The following is a 27,135-nucleotide window of genomic DNA, read 5'->3' on the forward strand; positions in this document are numbered from 1 at the left end:
CACAGATTCTGTAATTCACTTATTCAATGTAAACCTACCATAAAATAGCTATACAAGGTTATAAATAAGTAAATAAATAATAGATTCAAACATTCTCTTCACTTACCTTTGTAATTGAACACTAAAAACTATTTGTCATGAGAAAAAGCTTCCTCATGGCCCATTCTGCCAGATCTAAAGCAGATGAAAAACCAACCCCTGACCTGTGCCCAGGAGTTTTAGATCCTGACCAACAAATGGGATCAAATTGGAAAAGGAAGAGAAAAGCTGAGGAGGACGGTGGTTTCACTAATGGAATCACGCAGTGACCTCACTAAGTATTTATAGATTTTACTAGAAGATGTTTTGTTTATGTATTATCTATATGAAGTTGTACAGTATGTAGAAATTGAGGTATGTTATGCATAGGCGCAGTGCAGTATTTTCTATACAATAAACTTTAATCAATCTACATGTTTTCTGGATCTCACCTATCACTAAAACTTACAAATCAATTATCTGCTCATTTAGCAGTATGATCAAATCTGGCTGCAGTGATTTCTAGATGATACATCATTATTAATATTTAGAGATAAAAATATACTCCTGTAGGAAGTGGAGGCAGGATGAAATCTGTCACTGTTTTTCATTTGGTTCTAACCTTTGGTTGTGAATTTTCTCTCTGGAATGGCATTATTTGTGGCCATCTCAAAACGAAACTCCGTTCTCAACAGGCACATTCAGAATAATTGTAGCTGCTCTGTAATTGTCCGTGCTGAGGTTGCCATGGGAACTTGCAACAGTCCCGGGTGGCTCCATGGACCCAAACTAGCGAGTCTTTTAACTACAATATCTACTATTTATTATATACTTATTTTCCTGTTATCGTATTTTGCTAGTCGAAGAAAAAAGCAGAATATTGAAATCATGCAACCTGCTTGTATTTTTCATACCTGATTATAATTTGAGCAGTAACATGTTTTTGCCATTTAGGGCATTGTTCTATTTTTTTATTTGGGGAAAACAAACGTGCAAATTCTAAAACTTCCGTCGTAGGAAGTTTTTTTCAGTTTTGTCAAGCCCTGTTTCCTGTAATTTTCTGCTTAGTAAAGCACTTCTTGATAGTTAAATATCACCTTAGAATAATAATAGAATAATAGTGGTTTAAAAAGTAGGCTGATTAATTATTCTGTGTGTCCCCTTCTTTCCACATCACCATTGTGGAAAATGTTATTAAAAATAAAGCAGCTGTTATGGTCCATATCAATGACCATTTTTAATTAAAAAAGAACAGAGTAGCTGTAATCCTTACACACACATTTACCAAGTACAAGGTATATTAAGTGACGGGAGCAATCCGAGTCACTACGCTCAGCTTTGGTAATTGAAGTGATCCAAGCAAGTTGGTGCAAGGGAATAGGTTACTGCTCATATAATCTTCATTTTAAGGCATCTCTGGGGGAGAGATGTAAAGGTCCTCCTGGTGCGTACTCTTAAGATGTCAGACACTTTCTTTTGCTCTCGTTATTTCCTTTAGTGTAGCCCTCTGTATGGCTTTCAGAAGACCAAAGCCATTCCCTTAGTTTCTGAGAGCGAGCTCAGGCTACTGTCCCCCCGTGGGGATCCGTGCGAGACCATTCTGGTGGACCTTGGGAGGTGCTTGCTGGGGACATCCATCCACATCTACTGCTGCTTCCAGTTGTGTTTGTTAGAGATTTCAGCTGAGACATCAGGTGCGAGTGGCTTTTTACGGCTGCTAGTTTTGTACCATTCCATTTAACTGAGTAACAATAAAATCACTCCACAATAAGATTAAGTTATGCTGATAAGTACTTTTTCTGCAAAATAATTACCAGCCGGTGTTAGGAAAAGCAGATACCATTTTCATCTATTAGTCCTGGGCCAGACCCATAAGCCCCTGTGCAGTAGGGAGGCAGGACGAGGTACCCAGGGCACGCGCCCATACCGTACTGGTGGTATGCTGTATTCCCAGTCTCCCCTTTCTGGGACTGATCCAGGCGCTAGATAAACCATCCAGGAGCAGCTCTTAGCTATTATTGTCCGGCTGCCCGATGGGCTCTCTTTGCTGCTTTGCAGCGTTTCCCAGGGACGGTGCTGGTGGGGCTGGACACCCCGTGCTGTCGCTTTGGCTGGTCCCAGGTCATCATTCTGGGAGTTACTTTTTCGGCTGCTCTGGACCAGTGGAATCGCTGATGAAGGCTGGACAGAAGCTGGACCTGTAGTTTCCGTTTGCGGACTAAGCAGATCAAAACATAAGGAGAGAGAAAACGGAGTTCAGAGCAGGGTAGATACTGTATCTGGAAATTGGAAGTATACAGTCAGTGGTGACATTTTGGCGACATCTCAGTGCTTTTAAGCATAACTATTATTATGATCCTAAAGAAAATGTCTTTTAAAATGCCCTACCATTTTAAATGTAAGAACAGGGACAACGTGGTGCTTGGCCATCGGGCTTGGTTATAAATACCTGGAACCTCTCCAGTGACGCAGGAGCTGGACATATTTCTGCCTCCGCTGTGCTACCCAACTCCTGCAGTACGCAGGGCAGCGTTTAGTTTGGCCAAACCTGCGTGTTAATCCTTGTGCAGACGTGAATATACGGACAAGTAACCTGTCTCAGTCTGTATATCGACGTGTTGCACGCAGAGCTACCGCCAAGTTACGCCGTCAGGCCTCTCTCTGGGGCAGCGCAGCTTGTGTCACGCGCTGTTCGAAAATGTCTGCGGACTTCAGGGCACAATTAAAGCTTTCTGATGAGCTTCGATGTTGTTATAGTCTAAGGCTAAAGAAACCTCTTTCATTTATTTATCATTCCCTTTCTGGACATCAGTAAATCACTTTGGTTTGTCTCACTGCAGGTACTGCATTTCTTCGATATCTAACGCTGCCTTTAGTTTTGAGGTTTTTTTTTTTAAAGCAGTTTCTGGCTGCTTTATTAGAAAGGAGAAGGACAGTACTTTCTGCATGAATCTGACGTCTTTCTGATACTCACACGTTTAGGTCAAAAGGACGTTTTCTTTCTTTCCTTTAATCAATGGCCAGGACATCCTAGAGCAGTTTTAATTCTGAGCTGCAGTCGCATAGCCGGGGCCTCGGCAGAAGGACTCCAGGCGCTGTTTCCGTAGCTTCGTAAGAACCCAGAGCGTTGTCTAACTGACTGGGGTATCTTCATTCAAACCAACTTGTAGAGGACCTTGTGATTTTGTTAATTTGTGGATTACATTCTTCTGGTCTGTGTGTAAAATCCTGTAAGGGCTGTGAAGGAGACATTTCTTTTAAGTCTTTGAAGGACGGTGATGTTTTTACCCCAGAGCTGTTATACTGCAGTTACTTTACTCTTTTTTGGGAGGGGAAATAAATAAAAGATACAATCTCTACCATACCTGTATCTAACCAGTATGCTTTTCCTATTTTGAAGCAATAACTGTAACTTCAGGCAGTTCAGCAAAGATGACATGGAAAAGAGAAATAACGTTGCTGACACTTCAAATTGTAAAAGAATAGATTAAATTTACTTTTCAGGAAACAGACACTAAGCTACACTGAAATCATGACCAGCCAAAATATCACTGGCACATCAATCCACACTCGTTATGTATATAGAGATATAAAAAGAAGAGCTGCTTTTTTTGGCCGTGGCACTCGTTCCTATTTTTAAATTGTGCATATTTAATCATTAGAGAATAGTTTGCAGCATTATAGAGATGCTGTTAGATGTCTCCATCTGTTCTATACTGTAGTTTGGCATGGGGAATTCCCATATGCACTTATCTGGAGGTTTCCCATCCACTTACCATATCTGAAACTACAGAACTTGAAATTTCTTAACCAGATGACATACATCTCTGGTCTCAGTTTGTATCAGCTTGTGATTTCTGTAGGGCTTTTCTCAGTCTGTGCGTTATGCTTTAAGGTGAAGAACGTACGTAGAAAACCATATTGATAACAGGGATTTCTTTATCCCTTGTGCAAAGTTTAAATGCTTGTCTCGAAGCAAGGCAAAAACCTCCCCTTTTGTGCTGTCACCCCTCTGCAGTGCTCGTTAGGTGATAAGAGCCCAGACTACACACGTCTACACATACATTGAGCTTTATGCATTGCAGTGGTTTAACGCATTCGGAATGTTTCATGCATGAAGCATTTGTACGTACAAGATTGAGGTCAACGTTGAAGAGCAGTTGCATAAAGAGCTGTACTTCATTGTGCTACGCTGCACCGTGCTCCTCGCCGTTAGGGTGATTAACGCCACGGTTTCTTTTTCGTGATTTTTCTGTGCATAACAGATGTGTCCATTTCTGTATTCTCGCTGCTGTGTCTTGCTACTAATTGTTGTTGCTTTGCTTTGCCAGCCCTTTACTAACCGGGCAGTGTTTCTCCCTTTCCTGTCTCTTCCAGGACTGTCATGTAAATGTCCGCTTCTTCAAGGTAGTTTTCTCCTTGGTGTTCTCCTACACCTTTCTCTTCATGCAACCCTCTCTACCAACGTTTGAAGTGTATAAAATTCAATTTCATTCTCACCGTGTTTTAAGGATGCACTTCTTTTTTCCCCAGTTTAAGCTGTTCTAATGTCTTTAAAAAAAAAAATTGAAGTATGAATCTTCCCTAATTTGTCACAAAGGCCTCCCCAGATTAGAAGCTTACTCACAAAAAAGGGGTCATCAAACCTCAGCAAGTGCAGTGTGCCTCTCCTTTGGAAGGAATTGGTTCAGTGAATGCCACCTTCTCATGGAAAATGGAAAATGTGCATCTTTAATCTGAAAGACATTCATGGAACTTTAAATAACTCCCACAGATCAAATAATGCTCATTCTCACTGTATATTTAAAGACATACATTTGCATAATATAGCATGCATGGTTTATGATATAATATACTACATATATTGCTATATGTTAGCTGGAGTATACTATATCATAAGAGCTATTACCCACATGCACAGATGCTCTGATACCTGAAATACCAATTCACCTGTTTACTTCCCATTTGATTTCTTTCACTAATCACCACCTCACTGATTTATTGCCATAAAAGATACATATCAGCACTGAGAACATACATGAGTGGACTTTTTATTTGCATGTGTATCTAAGAAATTATCTTGCTTTATTAGGGCAAAGTTACTGACGCAATTCACAGTTTCAGTCTCGTACGTTGGTTAAGTTACAATTTTAATTGAAATTTGAAGGTCCTGTGCTGTAAACCGTTTTAAGAATCTAGCTGAGGTTATTGAAGCCATTATCATCTTCAAATAGTATTTTTACAATCTAAGGTGACCTAGAGCAGTTTACATGCTCAAAGCTTAAAATACTTAATTTAAAAATCAAATTTTATTTTTGAAGAGTTGTTTGTGTTATTAATGCATGATTTTACCAAATGTTTTAATACTGAACCGGAAAAAAAAAGAATAAGACCATTTGACATTGCCAAATATTTCCAAATGCAGCAATCAGTAACTTATTTTTTCTTAACCTTGATTCTTTATCTGGTATCTTTATCTCACAAAAGCCCGTACAGAAGAGGACTACCCTTCCTCAATCATTTACACATCTTCTCATTTGAAAATAAAATGTTTCTTTAATTGATGAAACTCGTTTAATGCAGGGAAGTTGCAAGTTTCTCCATTTAAATGTATTTTAATCCAGAGCAAAAGCTACCCAGAAAAAATGTATCTGGGATAAATACGAAGTTATGTCTAACATCGTGTTGTCACTTCCTTGTAAAATCCAGACCTTGAAGCGCACTGACACAAAGTGACAAAAGTCCTTGGTCAGTTCGTGTGTTCATCATAGGAGTGCACCTAAAACCAGAGCCGAACGATTTCCTACAGCTGCTGCTTCATAGGCAAAATTCATGGTTAATCCTTGTGAGTTATAAACACGAATTCCAGCAAAGAAAGTTGGCACTTTGTTCTGATGCGGAGACTCAAGAATTCAATTTTTTCCTGGAAAAAATTGCTTCCTCGTTTATTGTCTGTCTTCTCTCTCTAAATTACTGCAAATCCCCATTCTGCTTGCTGCTGACGGTGACTTAGCATCGCTAACCTAAGCTCAGAAGCATCACTGCATGCGGCGTTCCGCAAGCTAATCGCCACTGACGTTCGCACGTCTTTGGAAATAATTTTGTAAGTAACCAGTTGCTGTGGGACCGCTGGGAGGTTGTGTTCCCCCGTTTCTGAGATTGGAGCTGAAGGGAAACAGCAGGAGCAGATGAAGAAGGAAGGCTGTGTTCCTGAGGATAATGTAACGCTTCTGAGCTAGAAACCAGTAAAATGTACAAAAATGATTTTATACTATCACAGCAAATTTGAGAATGCTCTGAGCATAAAGACTTGTTTATGAAATCAGCAGCTACTGGGAAGGGTCATGCGTTGATGCCGCCTGTGTTGCCCCAGCAAAGTGTATATTTAAATAGATTATTTTCACAACGTCATGCAGAAAGCACCTTCATCTTTGTGTGCGTGTGTGCGTTTGTGTGTGTGTTAAATAATTAGGTAGCACGTTAAGACCTGGATACAGAATCCCAAGGCTGTAAAATCAGTCCTAGTCGGCAGCTTTTCACGGCTCTTACGGTTGATCGCAGGGATTTGCGCTGACGTCAGGTAAAAATGAAGTCCTTGAAGGTTATTTTAGAACAGTTTTAATTTTGGTCCGTATTGAAATGAGTTTTATGCTTAAAATCAAATTCTACACTCTAGGGTTTTTTTATTATTGAAAATTAGCAGTAATTTGCATAATTGAAAAATGAAGGAGCATATATAAAAGCAATTCTTTTTCTGACACTCATGGATTTGCTGGGCTAGCATCGTATTTGTTGTTTGGGTTTTTTATTACCGCCATCACAGGATATTTCTGCAAGAATTCTTGGATATTATTCCTAGGCAGCCTCTTTAATTACATTTCATCTCGTTAGACACTGCTCTGTTGCAGGGGATGGCGTGTTTGGCAATAAAGGCAGAAAACAAAGTAGACTCAGGTGGCCGCAGGATTATTAAACAGATTAAACATGTTGACAGTGCCAAACGGGTAACTGGAAACTCTTCCCTCTCTAGATTTCACCGCTCACAGCCAGACATCCGTTGTCCAGGGCGATATCTCCTGAAACTCCTTTTCTGAGGATAAATATATCCCTTTTCAAATGAATATCTTTCATAGTTATTTCACTTCGTTGTCTGCATTTTCTAGGGGACATGGTTACCTTAACCTTGTGCCTGGCAAATTTGGGGATTTTTTAGAAATAATTTATTCAAGTACTTCATACAGTTTTAAATTTTATACAGCAACACAAAAAATTAAAAAAAAAAAAAAATTGAATAGGGAATGTGATTATAACACCCCCCACCCCCCCCCAAATAAGCAGCTCTGTTGAGATGCCTTAGGGTATATTAAACTGTTGTATTGTCCTTTAGGATTCCCTTATTGCCTTTCTCCGAAGTAAACATCCGCTTAGCGTGATGTTGAGCTTGAGAAAATAATCTCTTCTCGGAGTGAGAAACCACAAGAGGTCAGTAAAGAACACGGAATAGCTCCCAAAGCAAAAAGCTGTCTCTAGCAAAAGTCCTGAAAGAAATGAAATAATGCAAATTGTTTGTGTGGATACATTTCGAGAGATACAAACCCATAAAATTAAACTACTATTTTGATAAAATTCAGTATAATGTTTTTCATACAGCCCTGAATTCAAGATTTTTAACTGGCACTGGTGATGTTTTCCTCTAATCAAAATATTTAATAATTTGTAGCTGTAAAAGCGAGAACTGCCTCTGCTCACCTTTACATCGCTCGGTTCACCTCTGCCTTCGGGAGCCTCGTGACTTCTGTAACGCCCTGCCTTCCGCCTCCGTCCCGCTCGGCTTTATATGCTAGCTGAGAGAAATGGACCTCCACGGGAATCTCTGAGTCACCGAGTAAAATTAGCTCATGAGTTTTTGTGAACCTGCGAGGTGGTAGAAGAGGCATGGGTTCCAAACGTGCAGCTCGTGGTAGGATTAGACAAAATAACTCGGTTTTCCTCGTCATCCGAAATTCTTTGTGGGACACACTGCTTTCTCTTCTGTTATTTGTAACCCAAATTAGTTCACGAACACTCTGATATCATCGTTCCTACGTGATGAGCAAAGCAGTACAGCACGTGGGTGCGCTTCAGGAGTGGGTTTCCTGTGTTCTTGGACATGCTTTCTGCAAAAAGGCATTTTTAATCCTTTTCACATATGGCACAAATATTTTTTTCAGGCAGATCCTTTAAATAAATTTACTATTACTAACCAAAAGGGTAAATATGACACAAGTTTAATGGGAGTAGGAGAGGAAATGAGGGGAAAGTAGAGACATAAAATAGTCCATATTTAAGTCCCAGGTAGAGTTTTATCATCCTCTCCATTTATATTTTTATGAAACATCCTGTTTGCCTTCATGCCCTTTGGCTAGCAAATGGGAATGATAAGAATTTTTTTTCTAGCTATTTTTTCAATAACTATTTTAGCTATTGAAGTAAAAATGCATTTTCATTTTTATGTATTGCATTTTTTTACTGATTATGTCGTAGTTCACCATAGTGACATTGCCGTCAAGAAGATAAATATAAGAGTGCAGATAAACAGCTCTCGGCTTATTTGCATCTTTTCAGTGTTCTCCTTGCTGCTAGAATGTAATTTCGCCAAGGAATACGTGGCTGAAAAACGGTCTGTGTAAACCTGGTGAATCCCTGATGGTGTCCGTGGTAGAGCGCGGGTGTGTCTTGCCGTATTGCAATGCCTTGCGTAGGCATCTCCGCTCTGCTGCCGTCTAAGCCAAGCGTGCTCCTGTCTATGCGCATACGTACATGCGTATACATTCATTAGTGCAATACGTTTCTGAAATTTAGTTCATTAGTTGTTCTGGAAAGGAACAGCGAGAGCGCACAGTAAGGTGGGAAAGAGCCCCGTGTTGCCGCCGCCTTCGTGAGCATTTGTTAAGCCAAGGAAAGACGCACAGGAGCCAGAGACTGCGTCTTTTGTTCTGTTTCAGAGGAAATGTCACGCAAAAGCACCTCCTTGGATTGCTCAGCACCTGTCCTGTAGGGAAACGGGTAAAATGGCCAAGGAAGTTCCTTCCCTCCGTTGACTTGCAACAGCAAGAACGTGAGCTCAGGTTGGACCGAGATGTAACGCTTGTGTCATCCCCTCTCCGGTTAGAGCTGCTGGGCCGCTAAATCATCCGGAGCTTAGGCTCTAACTTTCTCTTTTCTCTGTTGTTTCCATGACTACAAAACTCTCCGCTAATGAATTACCAGCTTGCGTTAGGTGATGGTATTAGCTCAAAACTCAGTCTGGTGAAGTACTAAGTCTTGCTGGGGCTTAGAAATGGACTTTTCTCATTTCAAATTCTCAGCGTCCTGGTAATTAAGTTGTATAAACTAGGAAATTGATAGTCCTTCATAGCATCTATAATTACATGGAATTGGAAATGCAATAATGTAAGAAAAGCTGCCACAATGATGGAGAACATTTCAGTGCATAGGAGGTTTTTTCCTCCAGATTTTGACTTGAAATTTATTGAATTTATTTACTTTATTAAAGGCTTGCTAATAGCTCAACCTGTTGATCAGAATGCCCACTGAGCTTTCATAACTGGAAACCTGACTAGGACTTTTTGTCCTTCTTCGAGACTCAGATAAATGATTTCAGTTTCTCCTTTTTACGTCCTTAGTATGAGCTAAGCCATTTTGCCAGCTCTGTCAGTGACATCATTTGCAGTTTGTCTGAGATCTGAGCTGCTCTGAGTCCTCTTGTGTAGAGTCCAGGTAGTGACAGACATTACTGAGCATTAATTTCACGCTTGCAGCCAAAGCCTCCTGGGCTCTGCTAGTGAACCTGGAACGTTATTATTAAGACCGTTCCTTTCCTCGCTTCTCACCACCTCTTTTGCCATTTCTTTAAGTGATGCAGAGTGTTACCTGCAGCTCTGCTGTGGCTTTGGGTTAACTTAAGAATTAGGAACAGAAGCACTGGGAGCAAGGCAGGCTAGCGTGAGATGGCTTGTTCATCATCCGGTGACATTTGTAGAGTGTGTTGGGGTCTAGCGAAGAACTGGCAGTGTGAGAAGCAGAGATTTTGTTAGAGTTTGAATCCTGGCAAGAGGACGTTCCTGCTCCATGGCTCTCAAGCATGTCTTGGGATCCGAGGTAAAGCCCGCAGCAGTCTTTAGACTGCTGACCCTCATGCTATCAAAATCGTAGGGTTTTGCAGTGGAGACTGAAGCCAGGGCTGCTGTCTGGTGTCACGTCGTTCGTTTGCTCTTTACGGCTGAATGTGACTGCATGGGCAGAGCAGTCGGTGCTAGGTGGAGCCTGCCACAGAGGAGGGCAGAGGATGCTGGTGTGTAATGTGAAGCAGAGCCGTGACTCTGGAGGAAGCTCGGCTGCCGGGAACAAACTCTCAATTTCTTTTCCCGGTAGGTGTCAGTGGAGCCAACGAGTAACGGAGGAGATGTGGCGGTAAGCGTGCCGTTTCCAAACAGAAGTTGCGTGTGCTGTATGTGCATATACCTCTGCACACGTGATGGGAATTCAGCGTTGTTGTTAAATATTCTTTCATTTATCACTTTCTCCTCTTGAAAATTTGTTACCAATAAATCTCCCCACTGGGCATCTGTGAACTTGCTAAGAGCGAGTTGCCTTGACAACCAAGAAATACATCCTCTAGTGAACTGCACATCGCAAGGCCGTTTGTTGGCCTGAATATTTTTTCATGTGGGTTTCTCCCTTCTGAAGCTGTGCTTGGAGGGTGGCGGGGTGTGGCTGCAAGTTTGGGCAGTTTTGGAACCCAGTGTTCATTTTCCGTATGGGAGCAAAGCCAGTCTTGCTGAGCTGAACATTGCGAACAGCAACAGGAGAAATAACGAAGGTGAGCGATGCAAGGCGTTAAAGTACTTACACCACGACACGTAGCTCATTGCCCTAAAGAGACTGAGGGTAGGAATGTGAATTGTGTAGACTTTTATTTTTTTTATTTCTTCACACATTTTATTTATCTATTGGCTAATGGGGGAAATGACCAATTCAGTCTTTTTGCTCTGTATTTCTTAAGTTTCTGAACTAAACCGGAGGGCAGAAGAGCCAATGTTCAGATTTATTGTTTTGTCCTATTAGGTTGTCTTCACAGTAAAAAATCAGAACAGAAGTTTTGAAAAGAATCAACCAGAACATTTACTACAATTGAAAATTTAGTGCAATAATGGATTACTATTCCCTACATCACTTCTTTTTCCTCTTTGCTTCACACTCCTCATTAGGGTTTGGAGAAGACCTTTTTTTTTCCATACCTAATTAAAAGACCGATTGTTACACTTAGATGAAAAATAAATTGAATACATTTTTACTGCAGAACCTGAGATATCTTTTCCAAAAAGCACATACCAGATTCCCAGAGACTCTCCAGTGTAACACACTAACGTCTGTAACGCTCCGTGAAGAAGTGCGTTTGGGCTGAATATATAAAGTATGTCTCACCTGTGGTTTCAGGGTAAAAGAACTGGCCGAGATAAGGTGCGTCCAAACCAGAGGAAGTAAGATGATGTGCATGTCTTGTTTTCTTTTAAGATTAACTCTTCTGCTACCACTGCAGACTAAATTATCTTTAACATACTGTTTTCCTGGTTGGTTTGCTGCAAGCTGGCTTCGTTGTAACAATATTAAGCCAAGCAGTCTGAATGTAAATTGAAAATTAATCCACTGCCTGAATGCCATCTTCAACCTCAGCAAGTTTTAATATCCATAAAAAATAAAGGTGGATTCAAGTAGGATTCTGCTATTTTCAACTTTAGTCATGCTAGGAAGAGGCAAAATATCATTGCTGTTTTCCAATAGACTTTTATGAATCATTTGAATTTACGTCCCTTATGTAGTCGCAAAACTGGTTTTGCTCTGGGACTTTAGAAGAGTATGTTGGTTGCATGGCGTTTGCTCTCCACAGTATTCAAGGCGTATCAGATATAAAACTCATGGTAGAGCTCGGTGAGAGCGTGTTAGAACATTTTCTGTTCTTGACCTTATGAGAATACACTAACCTGTGCTGGCTGTGGGTACACAGAAATTAGAATATCCTTTTTTGTGCTCTGCCTCTACAACTGGTAAAAGAAGTTTTGTAAGTATTACAAGTCATTGGGCCCTACATTAGACTAATCTGAATAAAAGTAGTTCTTCATTGTAAAACAGTTTGTGAACAATTGTAAGCAAGCTAAGGCATTCCAGCTGTTGTAAAAAGCCCCAGAACTCTAACGTATAAAATCAATAAAATGGATTGAACTGTGTTATTTGTAATGCCGTAAGGATGAGTAGGTCCCAAAATAACACAGAACGTTTTAAGTAAATCTATTAGAACTGCTTTTTATGAAATATGCTTTCCTCTAAGACAGCGACCTGTAGGCTGTGATTCTGGATAGCTGCTCTTATGGATCTACCTCTCTGTCTGGTCCGGGTGTTCTCCATAGTGTTCCTTTTTCCTAGCCACACCCAACCGTAAGAAAACCTGCTCCTCTTCAAGAAACTGAGTTTGTTTAGATAAACACCTGAGAAAATACATTTCTGAAGTTGTTTAGAAGGCCAGAGCTTGAAGAGCAAAATGATGGATCTGTGCAAGACCCAGAAAGATCTGGACACCATTGAACAGTGTCAGCTTTAGGGAACAAAACATCTGTCTGTGGTATCACATCTGGGTGCCTTGATCTGCATGTGTGTCTTGGGTCCAATGCCCTGCTCTTTGGGTTTGGGGGTGTAAAGCTCTACGTCACAAATTTCTCTCCTTACAGACAGTTTATCTCTCCAAGAGATTCCCGGGTTTCTTTATTCCTCTGTGGTTAGTCCTGTTGTTGAACAGCAATCCCAGGAGCTCTGGAAATCACTTCTATGCAATATCTGACCTGTTTTCAGTGCTTAAGTTGACCTTAACAGAGCATGAGCCTCAAACAGATTCTCTTCTCATGAACAGTAAAGCAATCCTGGATGCAGAAGTGACGGTGAAAGTAATGCTGCGTGCTTTTACATTTCATTTATGCAAGTTAAAAAGCATCAGTAATGTAATGTTTAGGATATTTATTTTTATTGTGCTTTTCTTCTTGACTGTATTTTAACAGCAGTTTTAGTTTGTAGTTTCCTATCTGAAGTACCTGAAATATATAAATGGTTCTTTATGTGAAAAAAACAATGTCCCACATGTTGAGGTATTCAAAAAGCTGAGAAAAAGGTGTTTTTCCTAGCAAAATATCAGTTCAGCAAGTTATTTCCCACATGGGTCATAACAGGAAATTAACGTTGTTGTGTGTGAAGAAAGTTTGCAAGTCATCGCATTGTACATAACGTCGTTAAACAACTCCAAAGGGCATGGCCAACTAAATATTCAACCAGAAGGTGAGATGAAGGCCCACTCAGATGTTGGAAACCCTGCAGAAATGGCCACAGCATCTGGGTGGATGAGGTCTGCTCCACGTGCACACTGAGCCCAGCAGGTTTCGGACGTGTTTTCTCCAAACCTTTACTAAATCTTGTAAGCAAACGATCGTTTCCCTGTATCTTCACCCATTGCTTGCAATAAGGCATGATATTTGCTCACTTTGTAGGTTTTCTGTAGTTTAATGTAAAGCAATTTTGATATTTGAAGCCATTTTCCTAATCCTTTAGTCATAAGCAGAAATCATTAGTTGAGTTTCTGAAATACTTTTTCTTGCCCCATGTTCTGGGTTAACTTCTGCAACGAATGACGAGGTTAAAGGCTTTCCTTAAATCCAGCAGCATCACTTATTAGTGATGAGTTGTGGCATTTCAGCTGAGTGTAGAAACTTCCATGAAGCTTGTAAGAGATGTTTTTGTTTAGGTTTGTATTTCAGGATGAATTGAATAACATGGGATATACACAGCAGCTAATTCCTGAAGCCAGGTAATAAGTATTAGATCTTTCAGGGTTTATTTAATAAAGATGTCTTAATGTCCCATCAAAAACTTGGTGGCACAGGTAGCATCTGGAATGCCTTAACCATGTTTATCTAATTTTATTTCCATGCCCATAGCCTAATTTTGTTCTAGTAGCTCTGGAAATTTTTTTAAATAGCACTAAGACAACGACAAAATGATATGCCTGAGGCAAAGTCATCATTGAAATATGTTGCAGTAGTATTTTGGGAAGCTCTTAATGGATCATCTGTGAAATGTTTTGGTTTGGATCATTATTGTTTCCATTTTTTTTTTCTTTTTTTTCCTCTCAGTACATGTTTGTCAGCATTGAAATTCCCACTACATTTTCACTAGGAGAATTCACATGCTAAATGCAAAAACCTTTTTTCGGCATGCTCATGAACAAATGGTCAGTGGCCTAGCTGAAGGGAAATATGGACCTTTGATAAGGTTACGATCATTTAATAAGGTCATCAGCCCATTCCACTTTGGGTCCGTGTGCTTTCATTGAGTCAGCCTGGTCATTCTCCAGCATGTCGTGGATGATGCCGTGTTCCCACGTTTTCTTACGTACGGTTTGCAACAGGGTTGTCTGTTTACGTGGGCTAATGCCCCGCGATACCTCAGCACTAGTGATGGGGTAACCAGGATCGTCAGCTTCCCATCCCACGCCTCGCTCGCAGCAGCGGTGCAGTCCGACCGGCTCCTGCCTGCCTCGGCCGTCTACCCGGAGCAGGCGGCATGGAAGCCCACCTGACCCGACAGCAGGCGCCTGATGTTCTCCTTAAAAGTCTACCGTGCGAAAACAGAAATTATCAATGTGAGAGCGACATCTAATTAAAAAAAGATAAAAAATGGAAGTCGAGGAGCATGTCTCTAGCTCATTGAACGTAAACGTTTTCTCGCGAGGGTGCAGAGAGGCCTCGGCTCGGTTCTCTAGTAGTATTTTAAGATGCCGCCTTCAGATCCTGACAATTTCGTCTCGCGTGTGTTTGCTCCGAGCGAGCGTGGTGCTCTCAGCTCTGGGATCCGGCAGAGGGCACAGTGATGATGAATCTGCTGCTCTGGTTTTGGGTTTGGGTTGGTTTTTTTTTTAAAAAAGTGCTGTTCACCCCCCGAGCCTGGGATTGCAGCGCTGCAGAGAGGACTCCCTGCCTCAACGGCCGGTCTGTACCCGAAGAAACAAACTGCCTTGGAACAAAATGTGATTTGTGGTTTTGAATGATACGTTTTTCAAACAGGCTGCCTACAACCTACCCAGTGGGTTTAAAATATGAGAAAGAAAGCTAGGATTTTCCATTCAGTGCCTGATTTGGATCTCCCTTACTTGGTGGAAAGGCGGATATTGAAATTGCTTCTTGTATCACAAGGGCAGGATCTCTCATCTGAGATCCCGTATGCGAGGGAATCACGGAGCCCTGGCCAGTAAAGCTGCTCCTTTAAACCATTTCTTCATCTTGTACAAATAAAGATTATTAGGATTTTTCTTTTTTTAATTTTTATTTGCTTATGGCTCAATCTTGTATTGTGGCCTTGAAAGGAGCCTTGTCCCGACAAAGAGCTCCGTTACAGACGCTGGATTTGTCCCAGCAGCCAGATGTGCCGAGGGATCCTTTGCAGAATCAGGGACTTAGGCTGATGCCCAGGACTGGCTCTTCCGAAAAGTTTGCACAGCGCACGGTCCTGATGAGGCTCTCCCAGTGCTGCTGTCACACAAGCAAGTAACAACAGTGGTGGAAGAAATTCCACATTTTAAGCTGTATTACAATTAATAAAAAAAAAGTAAAAAAACCTGCCAAAATTCATATCCCTGTGGCAGGGTGTAAGACTTTCTGCATTTCTAAAGTTGCAGGAAGAGTCATCCAATCTGAATACGTTTTTCAAGGGACATGTGGTTATTTTATCAAGAGGATTACTTGACATTCCTGCCTGCGGTAGTAGAGGGCTGGAGTCTGTGAATCGAGTCGTCCCTTTCAATCTTATGGTTTTAAACTTGTCTGGCGAGAGGAAAGTTTGTATCTTCCATTTTCCAGTGAGGCTGCCAAAGGAATATCGCAGGCCAGGCTTATAAGGTGATTTATTGTGTGGCTTTGAATAAACTTTAATTTCTATAATTTTCTTTATCTGTAAACCAGTGATAATATGTGAATACTGTCCTTTTGCGGTGCAGAGAGAAAAGTAGTTATCTTTAAATGTCAAGCATTTGTCGATGGCACAAAGTAAATTTATATTAGACGTTATTTACCAGACCAACACACTAGATAGATGGGGGGAAAGCGCTTATATCCTAAAGTATTATTAAACCTTCTTGGCTTTGCTTCTGCTGGTATATGGGATTATTTTGAGAAAAAGAGGGATATTATGTTGTAGCCTGCATTATCTTTCGGTGAGTCTTATTTTTTTCTCCTCTATTAACTTTGAGATTTGAAATGCAACTTACTTGAGCAATTACATGGTGTCTCATATGAAATACTGAGACTGTTGCAACCTTCTGCAAACCAGACTGTCTTGCCAAGGCAGAACCTTTGTATGTAATATTTCCCTTCCTCCCTTTTCCAGATCAACACTTGATTGAAAATCAAAGTTGATTGTGTTGCTAGTTTGAAAGTGGCCATGTTCATCTGCATTGATTCTTCTGTGTTGTGGTGGTTTTTTTTAATGCAGGTTGTTTTTCTTAATGCATGTCAAAGATTTCCTAACTCTTGCTATGCAGTGACTTTAAGAATTACATTTTAAAAGAGAATGTATTGAAGAGACTGTTTATATCCTAAAATACCCTATGTAGATTATAGCATGATATTTTTGAAAAACATTTGTTGTATTTATAAACCGAATCACTAGATAAGCCTGCTTTTGGCATGAAAATAAGTGATTTTTTTTTTTCCCCCTTTGGCTTTGGTTTTGGCTTTGGTTTTGCTCTTCTAACCAGATAAGTATATCTGCTTTTATCTGGTTATACATGAACACAGTTTTCCACTTTAATTCACTCAATATTGTCAAAAGTATTGTTGGAATGAGTCTTTGAAGTTGTGTCTGTGCAAATTTTGTTATGCAGCCTTTCTCCTGGGAATGCCGCCTCAAATATGGTCATCTCAAAGTCTAACCTTCACCCAGTGATCCATTCTGCCAAGAAAACGGGCCATTCTTCTTACTTTCCTGTTTTTGTGTGTGTATGTGTGTGTATGTTCTTCAGAAAGCCAAACTTGGGCCAGCTGGTAACAAAGTCATTACTCCAACAGAAGACAAGAACTCAAGTGTGCCATCCAACAATCTGGACAGGGTGAAGCTGACAGATTTCAACTTTCTCATGGTTCTTGGAAAGGGGAGCTTCGGGAAGGTAGGAATTCTTGATAACTCTTCCACTCGCTTTCTTTTTTCTTTTTTTTCTTGTGGAAGAATGAATGAATAATTCTCTAAGAAGCAAAATACAGAGTCAGAAGGATGTGCATTTTTGAGGAAGGATTTCTTAACATGGAGTAGGGTGATTCCCTAAGGACTAGCAGGCTTCAGTCATGATTGGACAGTTTTCTTAAAACTTCAAAAACCTCAGACTGTTGGGCAGCATGTACGAAACAATTGCTGACTTCTAGATCCTCACTTCTCGGCAGTTTCAAGGAAATTACATTGACTTTTCTGGCTTTACAACCTAGGTCACTCTGCCAGTTCTGGAAGTCAACCAACATTGGTAAGGCTGAATATTGGGGAAAAAAACAGGAATGGTGTATATGTGTGTGTGTGTATATATATTTGAAATCTGTTAGCTGAAAGAAAGGACTGCTATTTTTCTGTCTGTTTGAACAACCACTTATACGATAAAGTGCCCTTTGCTGAAGAAGTCCCCTGGGACTTAACATTTTGTCAGCCCGTTGGCAACGTGCCTGCGATTAACCAGAAGGTTTTGGCACAGGCTTTGTCTGAAATGACTGGTACAGCTCATTGCAGCGGGTGAGTAATGATGATATTTTTGGAGTTTTGATCAAGTTAGTCTATACCAATAAAAGGAGAAGTTGGATTGCCATCTATACAGATCTTAGGGCATATGAGTCACCTTCCCTCCTTGGCAGGTAGGAAGGTTTTCACCCTGTTGTTTCTCTTTGTGCAGGTGATGCTGGCAGACAGGAAGGGGACAGAGGAGCTCTATGCAATCAAAATACTGAAAAAAGATGTGGTGATTCAGGATGATGATGTTGAATGTACAATGGTTGAAAAACGAGTCCTGGCATTGCAAGATAAACCACCGTTCCTGACACAGCTTCACTCTTGTTTCCAAACAGTTGTACGTGAGCTCTGTCTGTCTTGCCACCCTGGTGTTTTTCATACTATATGATTGTGGATTTTATCAGCTCAATAACATTTATTATTATCCAAACTATTTATCAGAGCTTCTGCACATAGGAAATGGTGAAGAAAGAGATACCCCATTTAATTACCCCTTGTATTTTGAACATAAAACCTAGATTTAAAGATTTTTCTTCATACAGTAATTCGAACAGACCAGTGTGACAGTTCATATGTTTAACAGTGTGTGCTTTGCTAAGTCAGAGCCTTAAGACCAGATTCCCAAAGGTTCCTAAATACTTTTAAGGATCTGAGGATAGTACGTGAAAGGTCTTCATGGCTGTTACTGTATCGTGAGGTGATTAGTTGTGAGTCAATGTTTGATGGATTTAATTTAGTTTTGTGGCGCTCCTGGCGCAGAGGAAAGCATTGGGGTTTCTTCTTTCATCCCTATAAATATGTGAAGTGGACATTTCCCCATCACATTGCAAAACATCTCCCAGAGACAGACTGTGGGATGGATCTGAGAATCCAGCGGCACCACACCGGTCTGTGGGATGACATGGAAAGCCGCATGGTAGACAGTTGGCGCTCGAGATGTTTTTGGAGTGGGTGTGGGTGCACCCTGACACTAGTGAACGGGCTCCAAATGTTCCAAGCAGGGTAGACGTCTTTACTCACAAGAAATCAAGGCAGCTCTTGCCTCACCTTGTAGCCATCTCATGACGGTGGCCTTGAACTAGTGCCCCAGGGCTGGGTTGTCGCTTAATGGAGTGATGAAAGTTTTTCCACTTGGCTATTCCGTATCTTTTACCTCTGACATTGCTGATGGTTTTTAATCTAAAAGCAAACGAACAAACAACAGGCAGTTAGTTTGAAGTAATAACATGGTAATATTCCACAAACAAGCCACGTCATCCCGTCACCATTTCATAGCATAATTGTCTGTGGTGTTAGAGGCATTTTCAATCTCTAACGTCTGCAAATCTCGGAGCAGAAAATGGCCTGAACGCAACCGAGTTGCAGACATAATCACACTAAAACATGAATCTGGGAACAATTGCACTTAGTAATTCTTGCTTTCTAAAATATTTTCCTGCCTCTACTTATAATATGAAGATTGTTATAATAAGGTAAGAGAGGTCCTAGTAAGAAATAGACTTCTATCTCCCTCTAATTCTTTATATAACTTCATTCGTAACCAAAAAGTTTAGTGTCATCAGTAAATGAAAAATCACTTTTTTTAATATCTTTCTTTTGAGCAGCTACATTTTAAATTTAAAATCTTTAGTACAAATGTCTAGTGTTTTCTGGCTAAGATGAATAGAGGAAAAAAGTTGGGGGGGGTAGTATTTACAGTATTTATTTTCTTTTTTTTTTATCATGTACAAGAGCAATGGAACTACATAAAGGCCTGGATAAATCATTAACGTTTTTGCCTAATTTGCTTGAGTGGTTTGCACTTAGTGCTATGAAATATTCTGGAGGATTAACGTTAGCTACAAAAATGAGAAATTGTATATGAAGGAGAAGAAAAGGCATAAACTGTGTGACCATAGGAAAAATTGATTATTTTTTGTTAGTGCTTTTAGCTGCAGGCTTCGGTTGCCATGGCTTTTACAATAAGACAATTCATACAAAAATCTAAATTTTATAAATCTGATCTGGCCAATTAAACATTTTGCCCATGGCTCATCCGTTGGACCCAGCTTAGGAAATCACAGCTTTTAAATATATGTTAATGTTCTGAAATCTTAGTTACTGGGCGACTGGAGACTTTCTTTTTCAATCAATGCTGAAGGAAGAAGACTGAACTAGAGCATCTTAGTAATGAGTTTCTTTCCCATCAGAATATTGGATCAGAACTTTTCTACAAATACTTCAGGATAAAGATTCTGTCCCAAATAACTAAAGGAAAACCAGAGGAAGTAAAAAATATGTCTTCCGTAACTGGGAGGAAGACTATTAATGCATCTTAGATGCTGTCTGGATCATGTTATAACTGCAGATAGTAAGCTTGCCATAATCTCGTCCACCAGAATTTTTAATGTTAGGTGGTGAAAACCACCCACCCGAAATAAAAGATGTTTGTAGAGCGTAACCAGTGTATTCTTACTGAAGTCACTTGGAAGAGCTCAGTGTTAGTCCTCTGAAAACTGGGGGACAGACCTACTGGTTTAAGTCGTATTGTCTGAAGGTCACTGGGTGGGCAAATACTGCGTAAGTGCACTCAAATATGTTATGGTCATGTTTGATTGGAGATATCTGGATATGGCCTTTAAAAGTCCTCGCTGTGCAAGAAAAATGTCCCTCCAAAATACCTTATTGCAGTCTTCCTCTAGCTGAAATATGTGCCTGCGAGAAATTAATTTAGCGTCACTTGTAAAGGGTCCAGATACTTTTGTAAACCCTACAACTACTTTTCTTCTTGCCTTTTTTAAATAATCAAAATACCTCCCATCTTCCAAAGGAAAACTTATTGGGAAGGATTAGAAATGGCCTCAAAGCAAGAATTTTCAACCATCTTTATTTTTTTTTTACACTTATTTTCAGAGAGAGAGATTTTTCAGACAGAAGTCTATGTGAATAATTGTGGGAACCATTGTAGACAAATAATATATAAAAATGCATCACTAAAATTGGCAAATCTAGACAGATCTCATCAGTCATTTACTCTTGCAGGTTTTACGAAACATTCCACTTCCATTTCCTGATCTATCAACTTTGCCAGAACCTACAACCAGTCCTAATAATCTTAAAAGCTTTATAATAACATATTAGTGACTTTTTTGCTGATCAATGCGTATCTAATATTTTCTGTAATGTATTTATGTGCATCTTTAATACTTTATCCTAGGACCGTCTGTATTTTGTTATGGAGTATGTGAATGGCGGTGATCTCATGTACCACATTCAGCAAGTAGGAAAATTTAAGGAGCCACAAGCAGTGTGAGTGTTCGTGTTTATATATTTAAATCACGTCGTCGTTTAATGCTGCAGCGTACGAGGATTAGGTATCTTTATCACACTACCTAGTAGCATCTTCCCAGGTTCGGTGTGAAGTCTAGGCTGATCTCTTCTGATTGTGGTTTTTAAGGCCCAGAAGCTGAAGTTTATTTTGAAAATATTGTGTGCACCCACAGACCAAAGGTGGCTGTGCCTTTTTATTCCAAAGTACAGCACGAACAAAGGCATGCAACGCCTGTTTTAAAAGTGACAAGAATTTAAACAAGGCAACAGGAAATTAAAGATGTTACTTGGTAATCTGGTGGTGTTTTTAAAAGCGAATATAAAAAAAAGCGAGTAGAACATTTCAGTCTGAAGTAATGTTAAAGGGAAAGGCAATACAAATAGACTCGGCATTGCAATAGAAATTACAGTTTATACAAGATAAGTTCAATGTATAGCTTATAAGAATTTCTGTGATCCTACTTTTTTATGGAAGTTTTATTTGTGAGGAGTTAGTAAATGATTAGAAGTTGTTTATAGACAGGATCCCTTTTAGGTAATTGTACATCTGGCGTATCAGAGAGCAACTGATAACGATCTGCAGCATATTCAAATGTGAATAGATCCATCAGTACCACTTTAGTCATGCTTTTAACATCTCATCATCATTTATTAGCGTTTCATAAATCATTTACCACTGAAACTTTAAAATCAAGTGTGACCAACTGTTTTAAGAATTCAGCTAAAATAATTTCTCGTTTTGATTTAAGTAATCAGGGCTTGTTTAAATGAGAGGCCTTCTGAAGATAAGCATTTGAGATACAGAACAAAATTTCAGCCACTTGCAGAATAAAAACTGGATGGTGTTAGGTCATCCTTGACTCCCAGCTAATGCAACTTGCCAACACCCGTTGAAAACTCTGGTGCTTGATGACAGCTTACGCCTGTGGAGCATCTCCGGGCACGCGCGTTCACAAACACCTCTGATCAAGTGTTTCAGGGCTAAGCTTTCCTTTCCCTTATGCTAGCCTAGTAATTAATCTCGTCTTCAAATAATCCTCTTGCATACAATTTGCACAGGATTCAAACATCCATCAATGTTATATATCCTTTAACTACATTCAGCAATTATATTTTATACAGTAATCATTTGAATTAGCTTTATGTAATTAAGCCATTAGCAGCCTGTATAAAGGAATACTATTTCTGTAAATTATTTCATGCCATATGAATTGCAATGTAAATTGAGCTGCATCCTGAATTCAGCATCGATATGTGATTAGAGATAATGACCTTTGCAGACAGCGTCAGATCAGCGCAGTGAAATGCTGTGCTCCAGCTGCACCATTTTTTTGTGGTCTAGGGAGACATTTTCAATTTTTTAAAAAATTCTGCATTATTTTATCATGAAATACTCAAAATATCTGTTAAAGTCAAACTGAAGTAAGGTGTCTTTTATGTCATCTTCCTGTAATATGTATTTTTATACTTTCATATATATACACACTATATATGTCATATACTTTATGTGCTATTATGTGATCATTCTTTACCATGATGCATTTCCAAAATAATTTGTCAGAAGGAAATCATGAGGCAATAAGAAATCCGTTGGGTTTTTTTTCATGCAGGTTCTATGCAGCTGAGATCTCAGTTGGGTTATTCTTTCTCCATAACAGAGGGATTATTTATAGGTGAGTATAATCTGACATAAGTAATTTCTGAACTATTTTTAAAATCCCAAAAGGATCAGTTTCTTTAATGTTTCGGTGCATTTTTAAAACATCTTCTAAAAAGCAATCACCGTAGCGTGCCGTTTGTTGCGCTGGTGCGTGGTAAACCAAAGCCACAGCTTTACCCGAGCTTTTCTGACATCTGTGCTCAGCCCAACTCAACTTGAAAATGTAAAACATTATCTTCCGCGTTCCTGTGTGATGTGTCATTGTTTTGCACGTTCAGAAGTCTCAGTGTGAGGGTGCTCATGGCCGTACACATCTATCTTTTCATTAATTGTCCACTTTCAGGGCTTATGGTCATTCTTATTTATGTGCAGCGAGGTGCCCGGCTCCCTGCGGACTGTAGATTGCCGCGCACGTGCACCCCTGTCCCCTCCGCCCCCCAAACAGCTACACGTATTCCTCACCTAGACTCAGCTGGAGTTACGTTGGCCCTAGTTGAACCTGAAGATTAACATTAAATTACTGTGATTCTTCATAGAGATCTGAAATTAGATAATGTGATGTTGGATTCAGAAGGACACATTAAAATTGCTGATTTTGGAATGTGCAAAGAACATATGTTAGATGGAGTAACAACCAGGACCTTCTGTGGCACTCCAGACTACATTGCACCAGAGGTAAATATTTACCATTTCAAGAACCTTTTAGTCTCTCAGATGAAAACTGTCCCTACGCACGTTTTATACCACCAAGTTTCGATAGCTGTAACTCTGGATACTCTGTGGATGGAACCATTTACACTTCTGCAGGGATATCGAATAACTTTGTGAATTAATAGGACATTATCAGTATGGCTTCACAATTTAAAAAAATACCTAGTTGATTGAAAACCTAACTCTTTATGAGATCCATGCTTCGGATTTTGTTCATGCCAGCAAAAGACTAAAAAAGCAGGATCTCCGCCTTGTGATTTTGTTGTTAGACTAAACTGCGTGCTTCGATTTGTGAAGTCATAGAGACTTCATGGGTGTTGCTGAGGTTGTGATGAGGTCAGTAAACATGTTATTAGGAACAAACATGGCTTCTTTAACGTATTTCTCCATAGGTTCACACAGCTGCCAAAATATATATATTTAAAGGATTTTTTGGCATTTTCAGGAAATCCCACACCACTCATTGACTCATGAGGTCTCAAAGCTTTTCACTGACCTCCCTCCAAAACTACCGTAGTCTTTTCCAGCCACGTCTTACAAATGGTACGCAGGTGCCCTGAGTTACTGCTCTTGATCTCAGGAAAGCTCCAGTCCTTGAAAGCCCCAACAAAGCTGTAAGATCGGGGCTTGAATGGAGTTGACGTCATAAATCCATCATTTGCCTCGAGTTTTCTGTGACTTGGCGATACCTGTGTGGAATTCAAGCCACTGAATCACGTTCAAACATGAACCTAACTGCAGCGGGTCTAAAATGACAATTTGATCTTGTGAAACCAAGTTCTACTTTAAAGCGCTGTGGTAAATGCAAGATTTTTAGTCTGGATATGATTTGTATTTCAATAGTTTAGGTATAAAACATTAAAAACAAGCACATGTGGTGATTTGGAAATGATTCAAATATATGAATATTAAAATCTGGTATTTGTGCATACTGAGCTTTCAAGAGTCTTGATTCGTTTGGCTGCAAATTCCATGGAAGAGGCTGTATCCTGATCCAAGATGCTCAGTGTTTCACGGAGTGCTGGGCAAGAGGCAGCTCTGGCTGGAACATTGCTGGCTGTAATTGAATGTTTGTTGGAATGTGGGAGATTTATACATGGACGAGTAAATTAGTGTCTAAGGTGAATTTTGTCATCTCTCTGAAATTGGAATGAAAAATAGTTTGGTTTTTTCCAGTTGCTAATTCCTGCTTTTCAGAGTGAAATATTATGTATTATAAAAGCTTGTTTTTTCGCAAATTGCTGTTGCTTGCAGCAGGATACCAGAACAACCAGAGCAGTATTTCATTTTCTCCTGTCAAAACATAAATGAAGCCAATATTACAAATTTAAAAGTGTCCTTTCTGTGGCAATAGTCTTGTGCCAGTTAATACCAAAGAACGTGTTGTCAGTGCCAAAATGCTCAATACGGGTCAGTGTTGGACTGATTTATTTTACTTTATTTGGAAATTTCATATGGAGAAATAACCCTTTTACCAAAACATTCAGTAACTGGGAGGAAATTAATCTTTCTATCATCTTACAAACAGATTTTATTTTTTTTTTAAGTTGGCTAATTTTCTTTCATTTCTGAAGACATTATTGTGACTGGCAAATTGCTAACTAGGTCTGTGGTAAACTTCAAAGTAAGGTTCACATTTTGCTTGCAGGAACATGTCAGCATGTTTCCATGGGCTAAAATTTATAAATTTATAATAGATTATAATGAGGATGCATTTGCACGGTACCATTCCCTGCTGGGTGGAGATCAATGAGCTAAATCTATATAAAGTGTTGAAGGTATCTAGCGTAGAGTAGTCCTGTGAGTGCGTTGCACTCAAACATAGAGACTTAGCTGTTTTCATCAGTATTTAGGAAATAATGGTGTGACTATAGTGGGGTGTGAAGGAGCCCACGCTGCCTCTTCTTGAACTACCCACAGACATAGCCCAGAGACAACACGGCTGGAAGGACCATAGAGGGACATCTCAGCTGGCTTCACACGTTCGATCTCCGGGGAGAAAAGTAGGGGAGTATGGTGCTGTGTTCAGCAAAGTGGACTCGCACACTTTGGTGTACTGTAGAATAATGCTTTCCTTTTCTAATGATTGGGAAAGTCAGCACTTAGGTGTATAATACACTGGAATTAATATTCATTTTTTTATTCTCTGCAATTTGAGAAATGTGCAGCAGTTACACTGGCAGAATCCCAGGTTTGACCACTTGTGTCAGGCAGAAAGTGGTTATCTAGTAAAGAATATTTATCGATGTGCTGAACTGAAATATTTATGGTCAGAGTAGTAAAATAGCCCTGAAATCAATTAATACTTTGTATTTCCTTGACCAGTCAAGAGAGACAGAAGGAGGTGGATGTCAAGAGGATTAGCGGGAAGGGATTGTGCCAGCACAGCCCGCTGCCTGTGGTGCAGTGCTGAGCCCCACCATCAGCACCCCTGCAGCAGCAGCAGCACCACTAACTTTGAATTTCAGAAGAATTTAAATTAGAAACTCCGTTCCCCTTTTCCTCCGTCTAATAGCCTCCAAACCTTAAGTTCTGACCTTGCATTTGCTGGGATTATGGGATGCTAATAGGTATTACAAGGGTTTGGAAAGTGTACATTTGACTGTTTCTTGTGCTAGTAATATTTATTTCTTTTAATAACTGAGTTCTAACTTTTCCAGCAGACATAAGATACGTTCATAAAAGACTTTCTCTTGCCTCTGGGATATAATCTTTTCATCCCAACTGGCTACCAGCTGCAAGCTGCAATGATCTCAACATTCCTACAAACTGCTGGTATTAATCTCTGTGTCCTGCTCTTTACTGTGTGCCTTCCTTGGAGGCAAAAAGGAGGAAAAAAACCAGAAAACAATCAACATTCCTCTGCCAATTTGGCTGGATGAGAGAAATTCCTCCTGAGCTCTTCCTGAGCTCTCAAATCCACAGCACCTGAAAAGGCAGAGCTCTTAGAAGACAGGAATAGGTAGGGAAAATGGCACGTTTGAAATGTGAAAGGAGATGAAGGCGACTGTCGTGTAAATTAATGATGGCGAAGGGAGGGGAAGGGAGGGCTCCCAGCAGCTCTCCGCTCCTCCCCGGCCAGTGGAGAGCAGAGGTGGGAGCTGGAGGAGGGTACAGGGCTTCACTTCTGGGCACCTGAACTCCCTCAGTGCTCCGCGCGTCTGCTCCGCACACTGCGGTGAGACAGGAGGTCATGTTAATATACCCCTACTTAGTCGAAAAGATGTCAGAATTTGTACATGCAGCTAGGATTATTTTGGCAGCTGCTGCAAGGCTTCCAGTGATGGCTTTGAGCACGGCAGCTGGTGGGTAATACATGATGATTGCTGGGTGAGGGGGAGGGAACTACTGAAAATGCGACATTTAGAACTTGCTGACTTTGTACCAATGCGTGTTTGACTGTATATTGAAAACTCATCTGCTTCCTCCCACATGTAATCCCTTCCTTGAAGTGAGCGTTCTTTCCTCTCGTTTACATTTTCCAATTAATGCTTTGAATGGTTCCCAATATTATGAGTAAAACCGCTGGTTTCCGTGCGACACGCAGGTTGGTGAATGAAGGTGGCAGATTGCTTTTCTGTGTTGCACTTGTATCA

The 27,135-nt window shown here is 40.2% G+C and overlaps 1 protein-coding gene across 1 annotated transcript in view; it reads left to right on the forward strand.

The window, feature by feature from the left end:
* PRKCA (protein kinase C alpha) overlaps positions 1-27,135 on the forward strand; it is a 159,806-nt gene that overhangs the window by 115,284 nt on the left and 17,387 nt on the right. The window contains exons 9-13 of the mRNA XM_054846634.1: positions 17,114-17,257; positions 18,023-18,196; positions 21,056-21,147; positions 22,779-22,841; positions 23,365-23,503. Of these exons, the coding sequence (XP_054702609.1) occupies positions 17,114-17,257; positions 18,023-18,196; positions 21,056-21,147; positions 22,779-22,841; positions 23,365-23,503 (612 nt within the window). The remainder of the gene's footprint in view (positions 1-17,113; positions 17,258-18,022; positions 18,197-21,055; positions 21,148-22,778; positions 22,842-23,364; positions 23,504-27,135) is intronic.

The sequence above is a fragment of the Grus americana genome, chromosome 18, assembly GCF_028858705.1.
Source record: "Grus americana isolate bGruAme1 chromosome 18, bGruAme1.mat, whole genome shotgun sequence".
NCBI classification, from domain to species: Eukaryota; Metazoa; Chordata; class Aves; order Gruiformes; family Gruidae; genus Grus; species Grus americana.